This window comes from Phaenicophaeus curvirostris, chromosome 2, assembly GCF_032191515.1.
Source record: "Phaenicophaeus curvirostris isolate KB17595 chromosome 2, BPBGC_Pcur_1.0, whole genome shotgun sequence".
NCBI classification, from domain to species: Eukaryota; Metazoa; Chordata; class Aves; order Cuculiformes; family Cuculidae; genus Phaenicophaeus; species Phaenicophaeus curvirostris.
In genome coordinates, this window is record NC_091393.1 from 109,777,368 (window position 1) to 109,789,762 (window position 12,395).

Below are 12,395 nucleotides of genomic sequence, written 5' to 3' on the forward strand. Positions count from 1 at the left end.
TTCACTTCAATCACTCCCTCAAAACATCTTCCTTCTTTAGAAAAGCCTGTCAGTGGAGCATCTTTTCAGCAGTAATATGATAGAGGTTTCTTTGGAAAAGCATTGTTTCCTGTAACAAAATGTAAATGCATTTTCTTTGCAAGCTGACCTGATACAATCCTATTCTGGAGGTTTATCAAATTGATTTGCCTGTAGTTCAGATTCATTTGATAGTTCAATTTCTAACACCGAGTTATTTGTACAAGGAAGTTTTTTGTTCCATTACCAATACATCCACTCCTCTGTGGATGGGAAATTGCCTTTTTATTCTGACTGGGATCATGAAAGAAGAGCCTCTTACTCATTCATCACTGTGGTGTACACCAGGAATGTGGAAATGATTGACCCATAATCATATCTTTGCTGGGACAAATAGTGTGGTTGCAATTAGATCTGTGCTGAAGGCCACAATATTTTATTACAATGAACATCAGGATGTTTTAACTCTTGATCTTCCTGAACCAGTGTTCTACGGTCAATTAATGCCAATGTCTATTTTGTAATTAGCATTAAAATAATGTCAAAGAAACACAAACACAAGTAACGATATCAGAAAGTACCAATCTCAGCCCTTATACAGGCTCCATAGTTTCACAAATCAATTCCTCTTTTGGGCTTACAGCTCTTGGCTGAATTAGAACAGCTCTGTTGGAAAGGCAGCAAGTTTTGAATTAAAGGATTTCAGCGCTGACAGTGGCAAGTAAATTAAATGGCTAATTAGTCCCACACATATACACGTCTTCTATGCAGGAATACATTGTATTTCCAACTTGGAGTTTCATAGCTTCAATTTTCAGCCATATTGTTTCATTTAATAATCTTCTGGTGCTCCCAGAACTGTAGTGGCTTCCACCAGCTTTGCTGAAGTCCTTAAGAGCTTTCTAGCTGTGTCCTGACTTGGATGCAGGGCAAGGTAAGGTTTTGGTTCATACTATCTTAGCTGCTTGATGGGACAAGGAGTAATGGTTTTAAACAAAGGGAGGTAGAATTAGACTGGATATAAGGATGAATTTTTTTACAATGAGGGTTGTGAAATATTGAATGGGTTGTCTGCAGGGGTAGTGGACACCCTATCCCTACAGAATGGAAACATTTACAGGCAGATTTCATGGGGCTTTGAGCAACCTGATCTGGTTAAAGATGTCCCTGCTCCTGCAGGAGGGTTGGACTGGATGACCTGTAAATGTCTCTTCCAACTCAAAGCATTCTGTGATTCTAATGTGTCTTCAACTATTTGACCCCACATATGGGAGCAAAAGGAGAGCTCCAATGGATCCCCACCTCAGCAACTGAGTCCCTGAAGTGCAGCCAGAGATGTTTAGAAACAAGCTTGGAGAAAATGGTTCACACCCATCAATTTATCTGTCTCTGATTTCGACTCCACCAGCCGTTTCTTGCTGTTTCTGTACATGCCTTCCAAACCTCATCAGCTGGTCAGTATTTTTGCTAATCCAACAGACTCCCAGTGGGAAAGGGAAGTGAATGAGGTGAAGTCACATTCATTTTGCTCTTCGTGCACTGGCTGCTGTTGAAGCTGATGATTAGCAGCCAAGCAATAATAATACAAGAACATGTATTCCAGTCATCTGTGCTTTCAGGTTTGATTTCCTCCTGACATTTTACCATCTTGTTCATCATGCCTATTTAATTTATCAGGCCTCTACCTAGAGAGCACCATCCCAAAGAGCCATGCACAGAGGTCTGCGCATGGTGACTCCGTGGAATAAGTTACTAAACAAACTGCATGATGCCACAGTATCACAGAATCACAGAATGACCTAAGTTGGAAGGGAATCACAAGGATCATTGAGTCCAACTCCAATCCCTGCAAAGGATGTCTGTGTTTGCTGTTCAGCTGCTTCTCAACTATGAGTCAATAGCTATTGCTAAGAGACAAACAAACCCTGTAGTAGCGTGCAAATCACTTTCCCTAGCTCCTTTCTGTTTATGTGCAATAATGAGAAGGATTTTTGAAAGAAGAAAATCTTTTAATGGAAAAGATTTAATTTTTATGAAATTATTTCAAGATGCTCAGAGACTGAGTAACATTTTAGCTATTTTTAATTCTAGGTGATATTCCTATTCATATTTACATGTTATTTCCACACTGTGTTATAACAGTTTGGACCTGGTAAAGATTTTTAGCTAACAAGCCAAGGCAAGCTCCATGCTCTTGTCCAGAATCATAAAATCATAGAATCGTGTGGTTGGAAAAGACCTTTGAGATCATCAAGTCCAACCATACCTGTCTACTACATATCATTGAGCACCCCATCCACCCATCTTTTAAATACTTCCAGGAATGGACACTCAGCCACCTCCCTGGGCAGCCTCTTCCAGTGCCTGATAATTCTTTCAGTGAAGAAATTTTTCCTGATGTCTAATGTAAGCCTCCTCTGGTGCATCTTGAGGCTATTGCCTCTCATCCTATCACCTTGGGAGAAGAGACCAAACCCACCTCACTACAACTTCCTTTCAGGTAGTTGGAAACAGTGATAAGGTCTCCCCTCAGACTTCTTTTCTCCAGGCTAAACAACCTCAGCTCCCTCAGCTGCCTTTCATAAGGCTTGTTCTCCAGTCTCTTCACCAGCTTCATTGCCCTTCTCTGGACATACTCCAGCATCTCAATGTCTTTCTTGTAGTGAAGTCCTTCTGAAGTTTCATAGAGCCCTTCTGAAGTTTACTAGACCCTTCACAATGCCATGAATGGTGCTTTCTGTGGATTCAGGCAGAAAACTGCTGTTGAGTTCTGGAGTCATGAGCACTCTAGGTGACAGTTGTCATTAGGCAGCAAACTAACGGCAATAGTCAGTCCATGAAACAACAGAGGCTGCTTGTTGCAAACTAAATACCTTTGCAGGTGTCTAAGTCAGAAATCAATAAAGCTCTCTTCAGCTGCTGCTTTTAGTGCCAGAACATGCCTAGAACCCTCAGGACCACAGTGTGGTTTCTCTCAGCCTCACCTACAGAAGTTCAAAGTATTTCTGACCCCATGGGTCTGTTCCACCCTTCCACTAGAAGTTAAGGTCCTAGGTTAGGGTAGGGTAGCGGGGTCTGTGTTCTATCCTCTGCTGCCACAGTTCATGGTCCAATTGCTAAAGGTGGTGGTACATTCCTTCAGAACCTGAACTCAAAACCTCCAGCTATGGGCACATGGACACAAGAATCATCCTTCCCCATCACCAGTGACTGCTTTATGAGCTGCCTACGAGTTTGTTAAACTTGACTACCCTGAGCTAAAGACCATGAGTTCAAACAAAGCCACTTGCTGCTAGTTATTTGTTTCTTAGAACAGAGGTGCAAACGTGCACGTAGTACATGGCAACTGTCTGAAGTTTATTACATGCTGCTAAAACCTAGTCTCCTTCTCCCATGGCACCACTGTACTGTATTAACACAATAAGAAAAATAATTTGTGCATGTTGGGTAATAGAGATCAAATAACTTATTGTCCTGACATTGTGCTGTTACAGATGAATTGGAAACCGTACCTTTGAGGGGCCATGCAGAAAATTACAAATATTGTCAGTCCAACTCCTTCATTAGAGAGAATTCCTTTCTTTTCTCAGAAAATAAAGAGCAGAGAAGCCTTAGAATCCTGGATCATTCTCAGGCTGTAAAAGTACAGGGGCTGAAGGAGAACAGAGTGACTTTTCATAGCCCATTTTACTGTTGCTCTAAATGTGCTTTTTGCTGTAATGAATTGAGGAACACCATTTGTGCTGTAGTGAGGGAAAAATGGGGATGGTTACACCATGGATCCATGGGGACAGGTTGCTGACTGTCTACCCAGAGAGGTGGTAGATGACCCACCCCTGGAAACTTTCAAGGCCAGACTGGATTGGGCTCTGAGCAACCTGACCTAGTTAAAGATGTCCCTGCTCACAGCAGAGGCCGGGGGCGTGGAATAGATGAACTTCATGGTCCCTTCCTCTTCCAACCCAAATCATTCTACGATTTTGTGATTCTGTCTGTTAGCCTGGGGATGGAACACACTTGGTCTTTCTTCCCTTTTCCCACCTGCATGACACAAGCCAGGGTTTAGTGGGTGCACAATGTTTTCTCTTCTAAAAGCCTCACGAATGCTCTCTTTACTGCATTCATAGATGCTGCTTCCATAGCTACCTTTAATAGCCTGTCCCACATTAATTGCCTTCCACATATATACTTCTCTCCTAACCTCCTGTAATTTTGCCCCTTTCTTCACTTCAGTCTGTGCCTGCTTTCTTTCTATAAACCTCAGGAAATGTTTTCTTATTTTTGTTCCTCACAGTTTGAACTGCATCACCTCTGTCTTGCTTTAATCTCTTTTTCTTCCTAATGAGTACAAAACATAATATCCCCAACCTCTCCTCACATCTGTGCCCCCCTGCAAGCTTATATCTTTCTCTTTAGTGTTTTTTCCACAGGCAGCCTTCCAATGATGTGGTGTTTGGGAAACAAACACTATTGTGAATCCATCAGCCTTTTTTATCCTGTTTTCTGGCATTACTGGTGTTTTTACTGGGTTGTTTTTTTTTCTTTCTTCTCAAACCACACTAATATCATTTGATTGTTGTTTGCCAGGAGAGGTTTAGATTGGATATTGCAATAATAGTATAGAATCATAAAATGGTTTGTGTTGGAAGCGACATCAAAGTCCATCCAGTTTCAATGTCCCTGCCATGGCCAGGTCAAGTTGCTCAAAGTCTCATCCAACTTGGTCTTGAACACCTCCAGGGATGGGGCAGCCACAGCTTCTCTGGGCAACCTCTGCCAGTGCCTCACCACCCTCACAGGAAAATATTTTTTCCTGTTATCTCATCACAATCTCCCCTCTTTCATCTGAAAAACATTCCCCCTCATCCAATCCCTGCACTTCCTGAGAACAAGTCCCTCCCCAGCTTTCTCTTAGCCCCTTTCAGTAATGGAGGATTGCTCTAAGGCCTCCCTGGAGCCTTCTCTTCTCCAGGCTGAACAACCTCAACTTTATCAGCCTGTCCTCATATGGGAGGTGCTCCAGCCCCAAGATCATCTTTGTGGCCTCCTCTGGACTCTGTCCAATAGATCCATGTCCTTCCTGTGTTGAGAACTGAATGCAGGACTCCAGGTAAGCAGGAAACAGGAAAAAAATTCTTTACTGACAGTGGTGAAGAACTGTAAGAGGCTGCCCAGGGAAGTGATCGAGTCTCACCACCCATGAAGGTATTCAAAAAAACCTGTAGACATGGCATTTTGGGACGTGGTTTAGTAGGCACAATTGTGTTGGGCTGATGGTTGGACTGGATAAGGTTAGAGGTCTTTTCCAACCTTAATGATTCTATGATTCTAGTATTAGTTCAAGTTTCCTGGAGGAACACTGAATTTATCCCTGGATCCTGGTTTCAGTATGGATTTCCAGCTGATCTCTTTCCAATCACTACTCTGAGAATAAGACAGCCTAAAACAGATATCCACTTTCAAGCAGAAGTAAACTTGCTTTTAACCAAGATTTTCATTTGTTTCCTTAAAGGGATATTTCAAGGACAAGAATCAGTTTCCTGCCAAGTCATGGATTAGAACACATTAAGAAGCTGAGAGCAAGGTCTACATATAATTTAAAAAAGCTTCCTGACTTAAGCAAATTTAGATCTTTGATTGAGGCAAACTTCACCTATCCTAGCCATTGCTGTGCCTTTACAAACTGGAAGAGACAAAAGTAAGTGTTTTAATTTGTTTTTCTTTTTTTGGTGCTTAGGGACATGGTTTAGTGGTGGAGTTGGCAGTTTTACATTTACAGTTGGACTTGATGATCTTAATGGTCTTTCCCAACCTGAACAATTTTGTTATTCTATGCTACACTTAGTGAATTGAAGCCCACAGCACTCACTCCTCACCTTAGCACGGCCCCACTTTCCGAAGCCTCTGCCCTGGCTGAGAAGAAGCCAAGGAGGAACATTGATAGCCCTTCCTACAGTTGGGACAACTGCAATTTTTGCAAAGAAATGCCAGTGAATTGTACAGAACTCATGTAACCCAAGCACTGATGGCCAGCAAGCTGGACTGGAGCACCTCACAGCAGTGGGGCTACTTCTGAGACAAGTCTGGTCACGACTTCATGGTATCGAGCGTAATGCAGTGCTAAGAAAAGTATGCAAGTTGAGCATGCTCTTCTTTATATGACATATGGTTACTTGAATAAATGTGCACAAGAACTGGATCACTGGTCAGCAAAACAAAACCGAATATGTTGATATATATATTTTCAATAGTTACTAGATGTATTTTCTAAAAAGTATTAAGCATAAATGAAAAATTATTAGAACCAGTTATTTAAATCAGCCTTTCCTGTTAACTGCTTTAAAACATAATTAAAAACTGTAAATCCATTCACATAGTCATGTGTCTGTACTGAAATTGGTGGGAGACTGATATAGCCTCTCCAGCTTAAGAAGAGAAAATTGATGCATTTTATTTCAGTTTGAGCCAAACACTTCAGCACAGATTAGTCACATGGACAGTACCTACACGTGTTTTCATTTCAGAGCAGTTTTCTTGACAGCCAGCAAAAGCTGCATGTGCATTGAAGACTGCTTGTGTTGGCTGAGAGTTATTAATAGTCTGCAGTGCCTGATCACACAGTGTGTATTATCTCTTTGGCAAGAGCTGTTCTTGCTTCAGTGCAACAGGCATTGTTTGTAGTGGTGAAAAGCATGATGTGACCTGACTTGCCATGCACCCTTCCAAAAGATGGTTTTTCTTCCATGGCCATTGAGGTCTCAGAATACTTTCAGGCAGTCTAGGGAGGATTCTAAGGGTGCCTCATCACCCCCCGAAGTGCATTTCTAAGGACCATGGCAGCATTTGGTGTTTACGTGGGAAATTGGGAGGAATTAAGACAGAGATGTGTGTCCTATTTCTGGCTGCCCCTTTTATGTAAGATTTCCCATCTTTGAGACTTCTGCAATGCTCAAGAACCTCAGACAAAGTAGGTTGCCATATTGGATCATACTCAATCACCAAATCTGCACCAGTAAACAGGCTCTGTCATGACAACAGAAAACCTTAAGCCTGTTGCAGCAGCAGTGCTTTCTAAGTTTTGGAGGATGTTGCATACTGCCCAGCTCTGTCAGACTGACACACAAATAAAAGCACAGGCAATTCTGATTATTCTTTTTACCCCATTCCAAGAAGGATTATATGATAAATATTGATCTATAGATTTATCACACTGGAATATTGTGATGCTGGCCTAACAGAAAGTAAGCTGCTTTTTCAAACAAGCCCAGTGCAGTATGTTGAACTCTCCTCACATTTATCTGTCACTGGAAAATAATATCCTTGAAGTGCAGAAGGCAGAAACCAGATGTTCAAACCCACAACTTGACATAGACCATTATGAACTTCAGCAAGCTTTTTGCTTTCTTTGACATAAAGATCACCTTCTGCTGAGAAGAATGACATGGATGCCTCTCTGTCTCTACAAGTGGTCATTATTCCTTGGAGGACCTGCCACTTAAATATCCTACATGGCAACATCAGGAGTCGCATTTGGGCCTCCTCTCATGAGCACATAGTATCAGTTGCTCACAATTCACTTGGTGTCACTTTTCAGTGAAGATTATTGGTTTGAGATGGGGCTTAATACAGAACCTAGTCTGGGACTATTTATTTTCCTAAGCGTGTTTCTCAGTACAGGAGATCTGCTGTCACCGTATCCAGACGGAGCATGTGAAATAACCACTTGTACAAAGGTAGTGATTTGTGTTTGTTTTTGTCAGAGCTCTCTGCCAGTTTTAATATATTTCTTCCAGTTGTCCTTTCTCTAGTTGTTTTTTCAGAGGATTTACTTGAACAAAGCAGTGTTGAATAGTAGCATCCCTTCCCCAAAACTTAGAGCTTGTTGCTCTGAATGCCCTGTACAGCACAAAGGGCAAATATCCCGGGGCAAAGAGCCAGTAAGCAGTCAGTACAAGGGAATGGCTCTTCTTTCCCTTGGAAGTTTGCAACTCTCCATCTGAACACGCAGCCAGTCCAGAGACTTCTCACCATCCATCCTCAGAACAAACACAGCAGCTGACTTTGTGGGAACCTGATTTTATTTGGGACCACTGGCTGTAAAATAATTCAAGAATGGATAAATTGTAATAATTTAATTGGCCTTACATAGCAGTCTTATCAGGGGACAGATTTAGCTCCAGGCAGTGCCTTTGTAATTTGAGAAAAGGTTTATTTTTAACTCATCGCTGAGAAATGACTTGATAAAAACATTTCCCTCAGTTCATTTCTGAAGAATCACCAATTGCAGGAGATTTCAGTGCCCTCGAGTGTCTGTTGCGCTCAAAACTGAGGGACTTTCTCTCTTGTTATTGCTCCAGAGAAGCATATATTCCCTTTCTGCTAGAGAACTGTTGATATATTGATCAATACTCTGAGCCCCTCAATCGTCCTTATGCAAGCAGAACACAGGAGAGCAAAATGCAATGCCTTGTTATGGCTACTGTGACCTCCATAGTGTATATCTGACCTCTCAGAAAATCAGTTTTCTGCCTCAGTTGACAGGAAAGATAAAAAATATTGATAACAACAGAGGATACTCGGAACCTCATAGGAAATGTCCCTCACCTTTTGGTGCTGGGCCTTCATTATTTTTCCTTTCTTGCAGACCTTTTAAACTCAATTTTTGGAAGATGTAGTGAGCACAGAAAGTCAAGGGGTACAATTAGGTTACAAAAAAAGAATTTGCCCTTTTAAGCTGCTGCCAGTTGTTTAATATTTTGAGCCTAACTTGCCTAGAAAGCTCTTCTCTCAGCTGCACTGCACTACAAGTCAGAGTGGACAATAAGCTGAGGTCTTGTCCAAGAAATAATATACCTAAATTGCTCTCTAGGCTGTAGATGAAAGTAGGCAGAGCTCAGCTCTGCTGTTTTGCAACACATTGACAGCTATTTTACTCCCTAATTCAGTTTAGGTTCTGGACCCACTTTATGTAAAGACGCAAGTTTCTGGGACATCAAACTTTAAAGGCAGCCTAGGAGAAGCTGTTCGTAAAACCTGACCCCATATTTCTTATTAACACACCTTGGTATTTCTTAGCTTGATGGAGCTGATCACCTTCCTATCATCTCAGCCAAAAAAAAATTTGTTCCTTCCTTAGATCCAGGCAAGAGAAGAATGGCATGGAGTTAATCCTTTGGGAATGAATGCCAAACATAAAACTGTCAAAAAATACTAGTTTTACCTTCAAAGTCATTTTTCTTGAACTCCTTTCCTTTATTTCCTTTATCTCCCTTTTCAAAAATATGCAAAACCTTTCAAAAAGACCTACAGAAACAAAAACAACTACATTTTCTACAGAATTGTTGGGGTGGGATGAGGTGTTTGGAGTTGATTCATTTGGTTTGGCTCGGCTTGGCTTGGCTTGGCTTCACTTCATTTGGTTTCAAATGTATTTTCTTTGAAAACCAGTTTTTAAGCAAAATGTTCAACTGTTTTACCATGTCTTATGTTTGTATCTATGTTGGCGTTCGGCTTCCAGACTATCTAGAAGACTGCATGAGCTTATTTATGCTCGTCATTTGTTTTAATGGCCAGTTACCAATATGACATGAGAGGCTCAAAACAAATGGCACAGACTAGTGTTGTTCTGTGCCCTGAAGGAGATACAAGGTTGAATACAGCACACTGATGGCCAATAACTTCAGGCAAAAGGGAGTTCAACAGTAATACTAAGGGATAGTAACACTATTGTGACTATACAGACTCCTTATGGGCACAGCTGAAGTGATTCCTCCTTCAAAGTATAGCCTGATATAGGAATTCATCATTATGTGTTTCCCCCATGACCAGCTTATCAATGATAGGATATGTAGTGACTGGATGAGGGGGGAAGGCTTTAAATTGGAAAGGGAAACATATAGATGTTGGGAAGAAATTCTTCATGATGAGGGTGGTAAGGCACTGGTACGGGTTGCTCAGGGAAGTTGTGAGTGCCCCCGCACTGGAAGTGTTCAATGCCAGGCTGGATGGGGCTTTGAGCAACCTGATCCAGTGGGAGGTGTCCCTGCCCATGGCAGCGGCATGAAACTGGATGGGCCCTAAGGTCACTTCCAATCCAAACCATTCTATGATTCTATGTGAGAAATCTGGTTGAAATAAGGATGACTTCTTACAGAATGCGCCTGTCCAGGTGGATAGCAGGCTTTCCTTTCCCTTAGATTTTATGATGTTTCCAAATAATTTACACTTTCATGTAACATTTTACAAACAAGGTCCAGCCAGACTATTATTGTCAAGCTCCAGGGTGGTCTTTGTAATCAGCTGACTAGAAAAACTGAGCCATTAATGGAAACTGGATAATTTCACATTTGTTGTGTGTCTCATGCTGTGTTTCTTAGTTTCTAACTCAATTCTTTTTACAATTCCAGCACTGAATTGCATCCAATATGTAGCATATCTCAGGCCAAGCAAGATCTTGATCAGCAGCCTGGCAACAAGATTCATAGACGATCTGCAGATGAAGATTATATTTCAAGCTATGGCATAGGATTTGACCCATCAGAGAATGACTTTGACTATGGTTTATGCAGTGAAATAGTTAATGTAGCTTGTTCACCTAAACCAGATGCTTTCAATCCGTGTGAAGACATCATGGGATACAACATTCTGAGAGTCTTGATATGGTTTATCAACATTTTAGCTATCACTGGGAACATTATTGTCCTCATTATTATAATAAGCAGCCAATACAAACTCACCGTACCTCGTTTTCTAATGTGCAATCTGGCGTTTGCAGACCTCTGCATAGGTATCTATCTGTTGTTTATCGCATCTGTAGATATCCAGACTAAAAGCCAATATTACAACTATGCCATAGACTGGCAAACTGGAGCAGGATGCAACGCTGCAGGGTTTTTTACAGTGTTTGCAAGTGAACTCTCCATCTACACACTGACTGTGATAACTCTGGAAAGGTGGCACACCATCACCTATGCCATGCAACTGGACCGCAAGGTTCGACTTCGTCATGCTGTGATTATAATGATTTTTGGCTGGATGTTTGCTTTCACAGTGGCACTTCTCCCCATATTTGGAGTCAGCAGCTACATGAAGGTCAGCATCTGTTTGCCCATGGATATAGAAACACCATTTTCTCAGGCTTATGTTATATTTCTTCTGGTGTTGAACGTACTTGCATTTGTGGTCATATGTGCCTGCTACATCTGCATCTACTTTACTGTGAGAAACCCCAATGTCATCTCTTCAAATAGTGACACCAAGATTGCCAAGCGCATGGCCATACTGATCTTCACGGACTTCCTCTGCATGGCACCAATATCTTTTTTTGCGATATCAGCCTCCCTCAAGGTTCCTCTCATCACAGTATCCAAATCCAAGATCCTTCTGGTTTTGTTTTACCCTATCAATTCCTGTGCCAATCCTTTCCTTTATGCCATTTTCACCAAGACTTTCCGCAGGGATTTCTTCATTCTGTTGAGCAAGTTTGGTTGCTGCGAAATGCAAGCCCAGATTTACAGAACAGAGACCTCCTCATCTGCTCATAATTTCCATACGAGAAATGGCCATTGCTCTCCAGCATCAAAAAACAGTGATGGGACTGTTTATTCATCGGTTCCTCTGAATCACTTGAACTGAAATACGTGCATGAATTAGTGTCTGAGGCAGTGTGATAATCACTTTCAACTGTGAATTTGAATAATGACTTCAGCATAGTGTGTAAACTTATTTTTTTATGAGAAAAGAAATTATTTCCACTTTGCTATTTTTGTTCAATGAACAACCCTCAGAGATGATACATCATCTTTATCCATTTTTGAAGGACAAAGAACAAAACTTCAATATGTGCCCGAGTGGCCTTGTAGAATTGTCTCAAGAAATAAATAAGGTTATAAACTAGTATCTCCCACCACACAGGCAGAGATTCCCTTCGTTCTAGGAAGATATTGGCTGCTTAATGAGAATTAAGTGGTGGTTATATATGATTAAAAGAAAAAATATGTAAAATTAATTTTTTTGTCTCTGAAGCATGTTATAACAATGACAGATAATTAGCACTTCTCATTAATTATGTCTCCTGGGATTACAAGGGACAGGAGGTCAACTTAAAGTCTTACAGACTTACTAAGAATGAGAATATCTTGTGTGTTGCCATTTCTGCTGACCACAGCAGAGGGGCTGCAGGCATCTCCACCTATGCTGATATTTGCCTTTCCACACTGTATGGACCTTGCTCTGCACAGAATTGTCACTTTGGGTAGGATTTGTGTTCATCTAGATTTACAGGCTTGGAGAAACAGATTTCATCTGTGTTTGGATTGTGGAGTTTTGTTTAGGGGTTATTTTCAAGGTGAGAAAGAGCAAGAACCAGAGCAGGAGAA

At 41.3% G+C, this 12,395-nt stretch overlaps 1 protein-coding gene across 4 annotated transcripts in view; it reads left to right on the top strand.

Moving 5' to 3' along the window:
* FSHR (follicle stimulating hormone receptor) overlaps positions 1 to 11,999 on the top strand; it is an 87,433-nt gene extending 75,434 nt beyond the window's left edge. For all 4 annotated transcript variants that reach the window (XM_069850434.1, XM_069850431.1, XM_069850432.1 and 1 more), the window contains 2 exons: positions 5,531 to 5,716; positions 10,425 to 11,999. In XM_069850434.1, the coding sequence (XP_069706535.1) occupies positions 5,531 to 5,716; positions 10,425 to 11,652 (1,414 nt within the window). In that variant the 3' untranslated portion in view covers positions 11,653 to 11,999. The remainder of the gene's footprint in view (positions 1 to 5,530; positions 5,717 to 10,424) is intronic.
* The last annotated feature ends 396 nt before the right edge of the window (positions 12,000 to 12,395 follow it).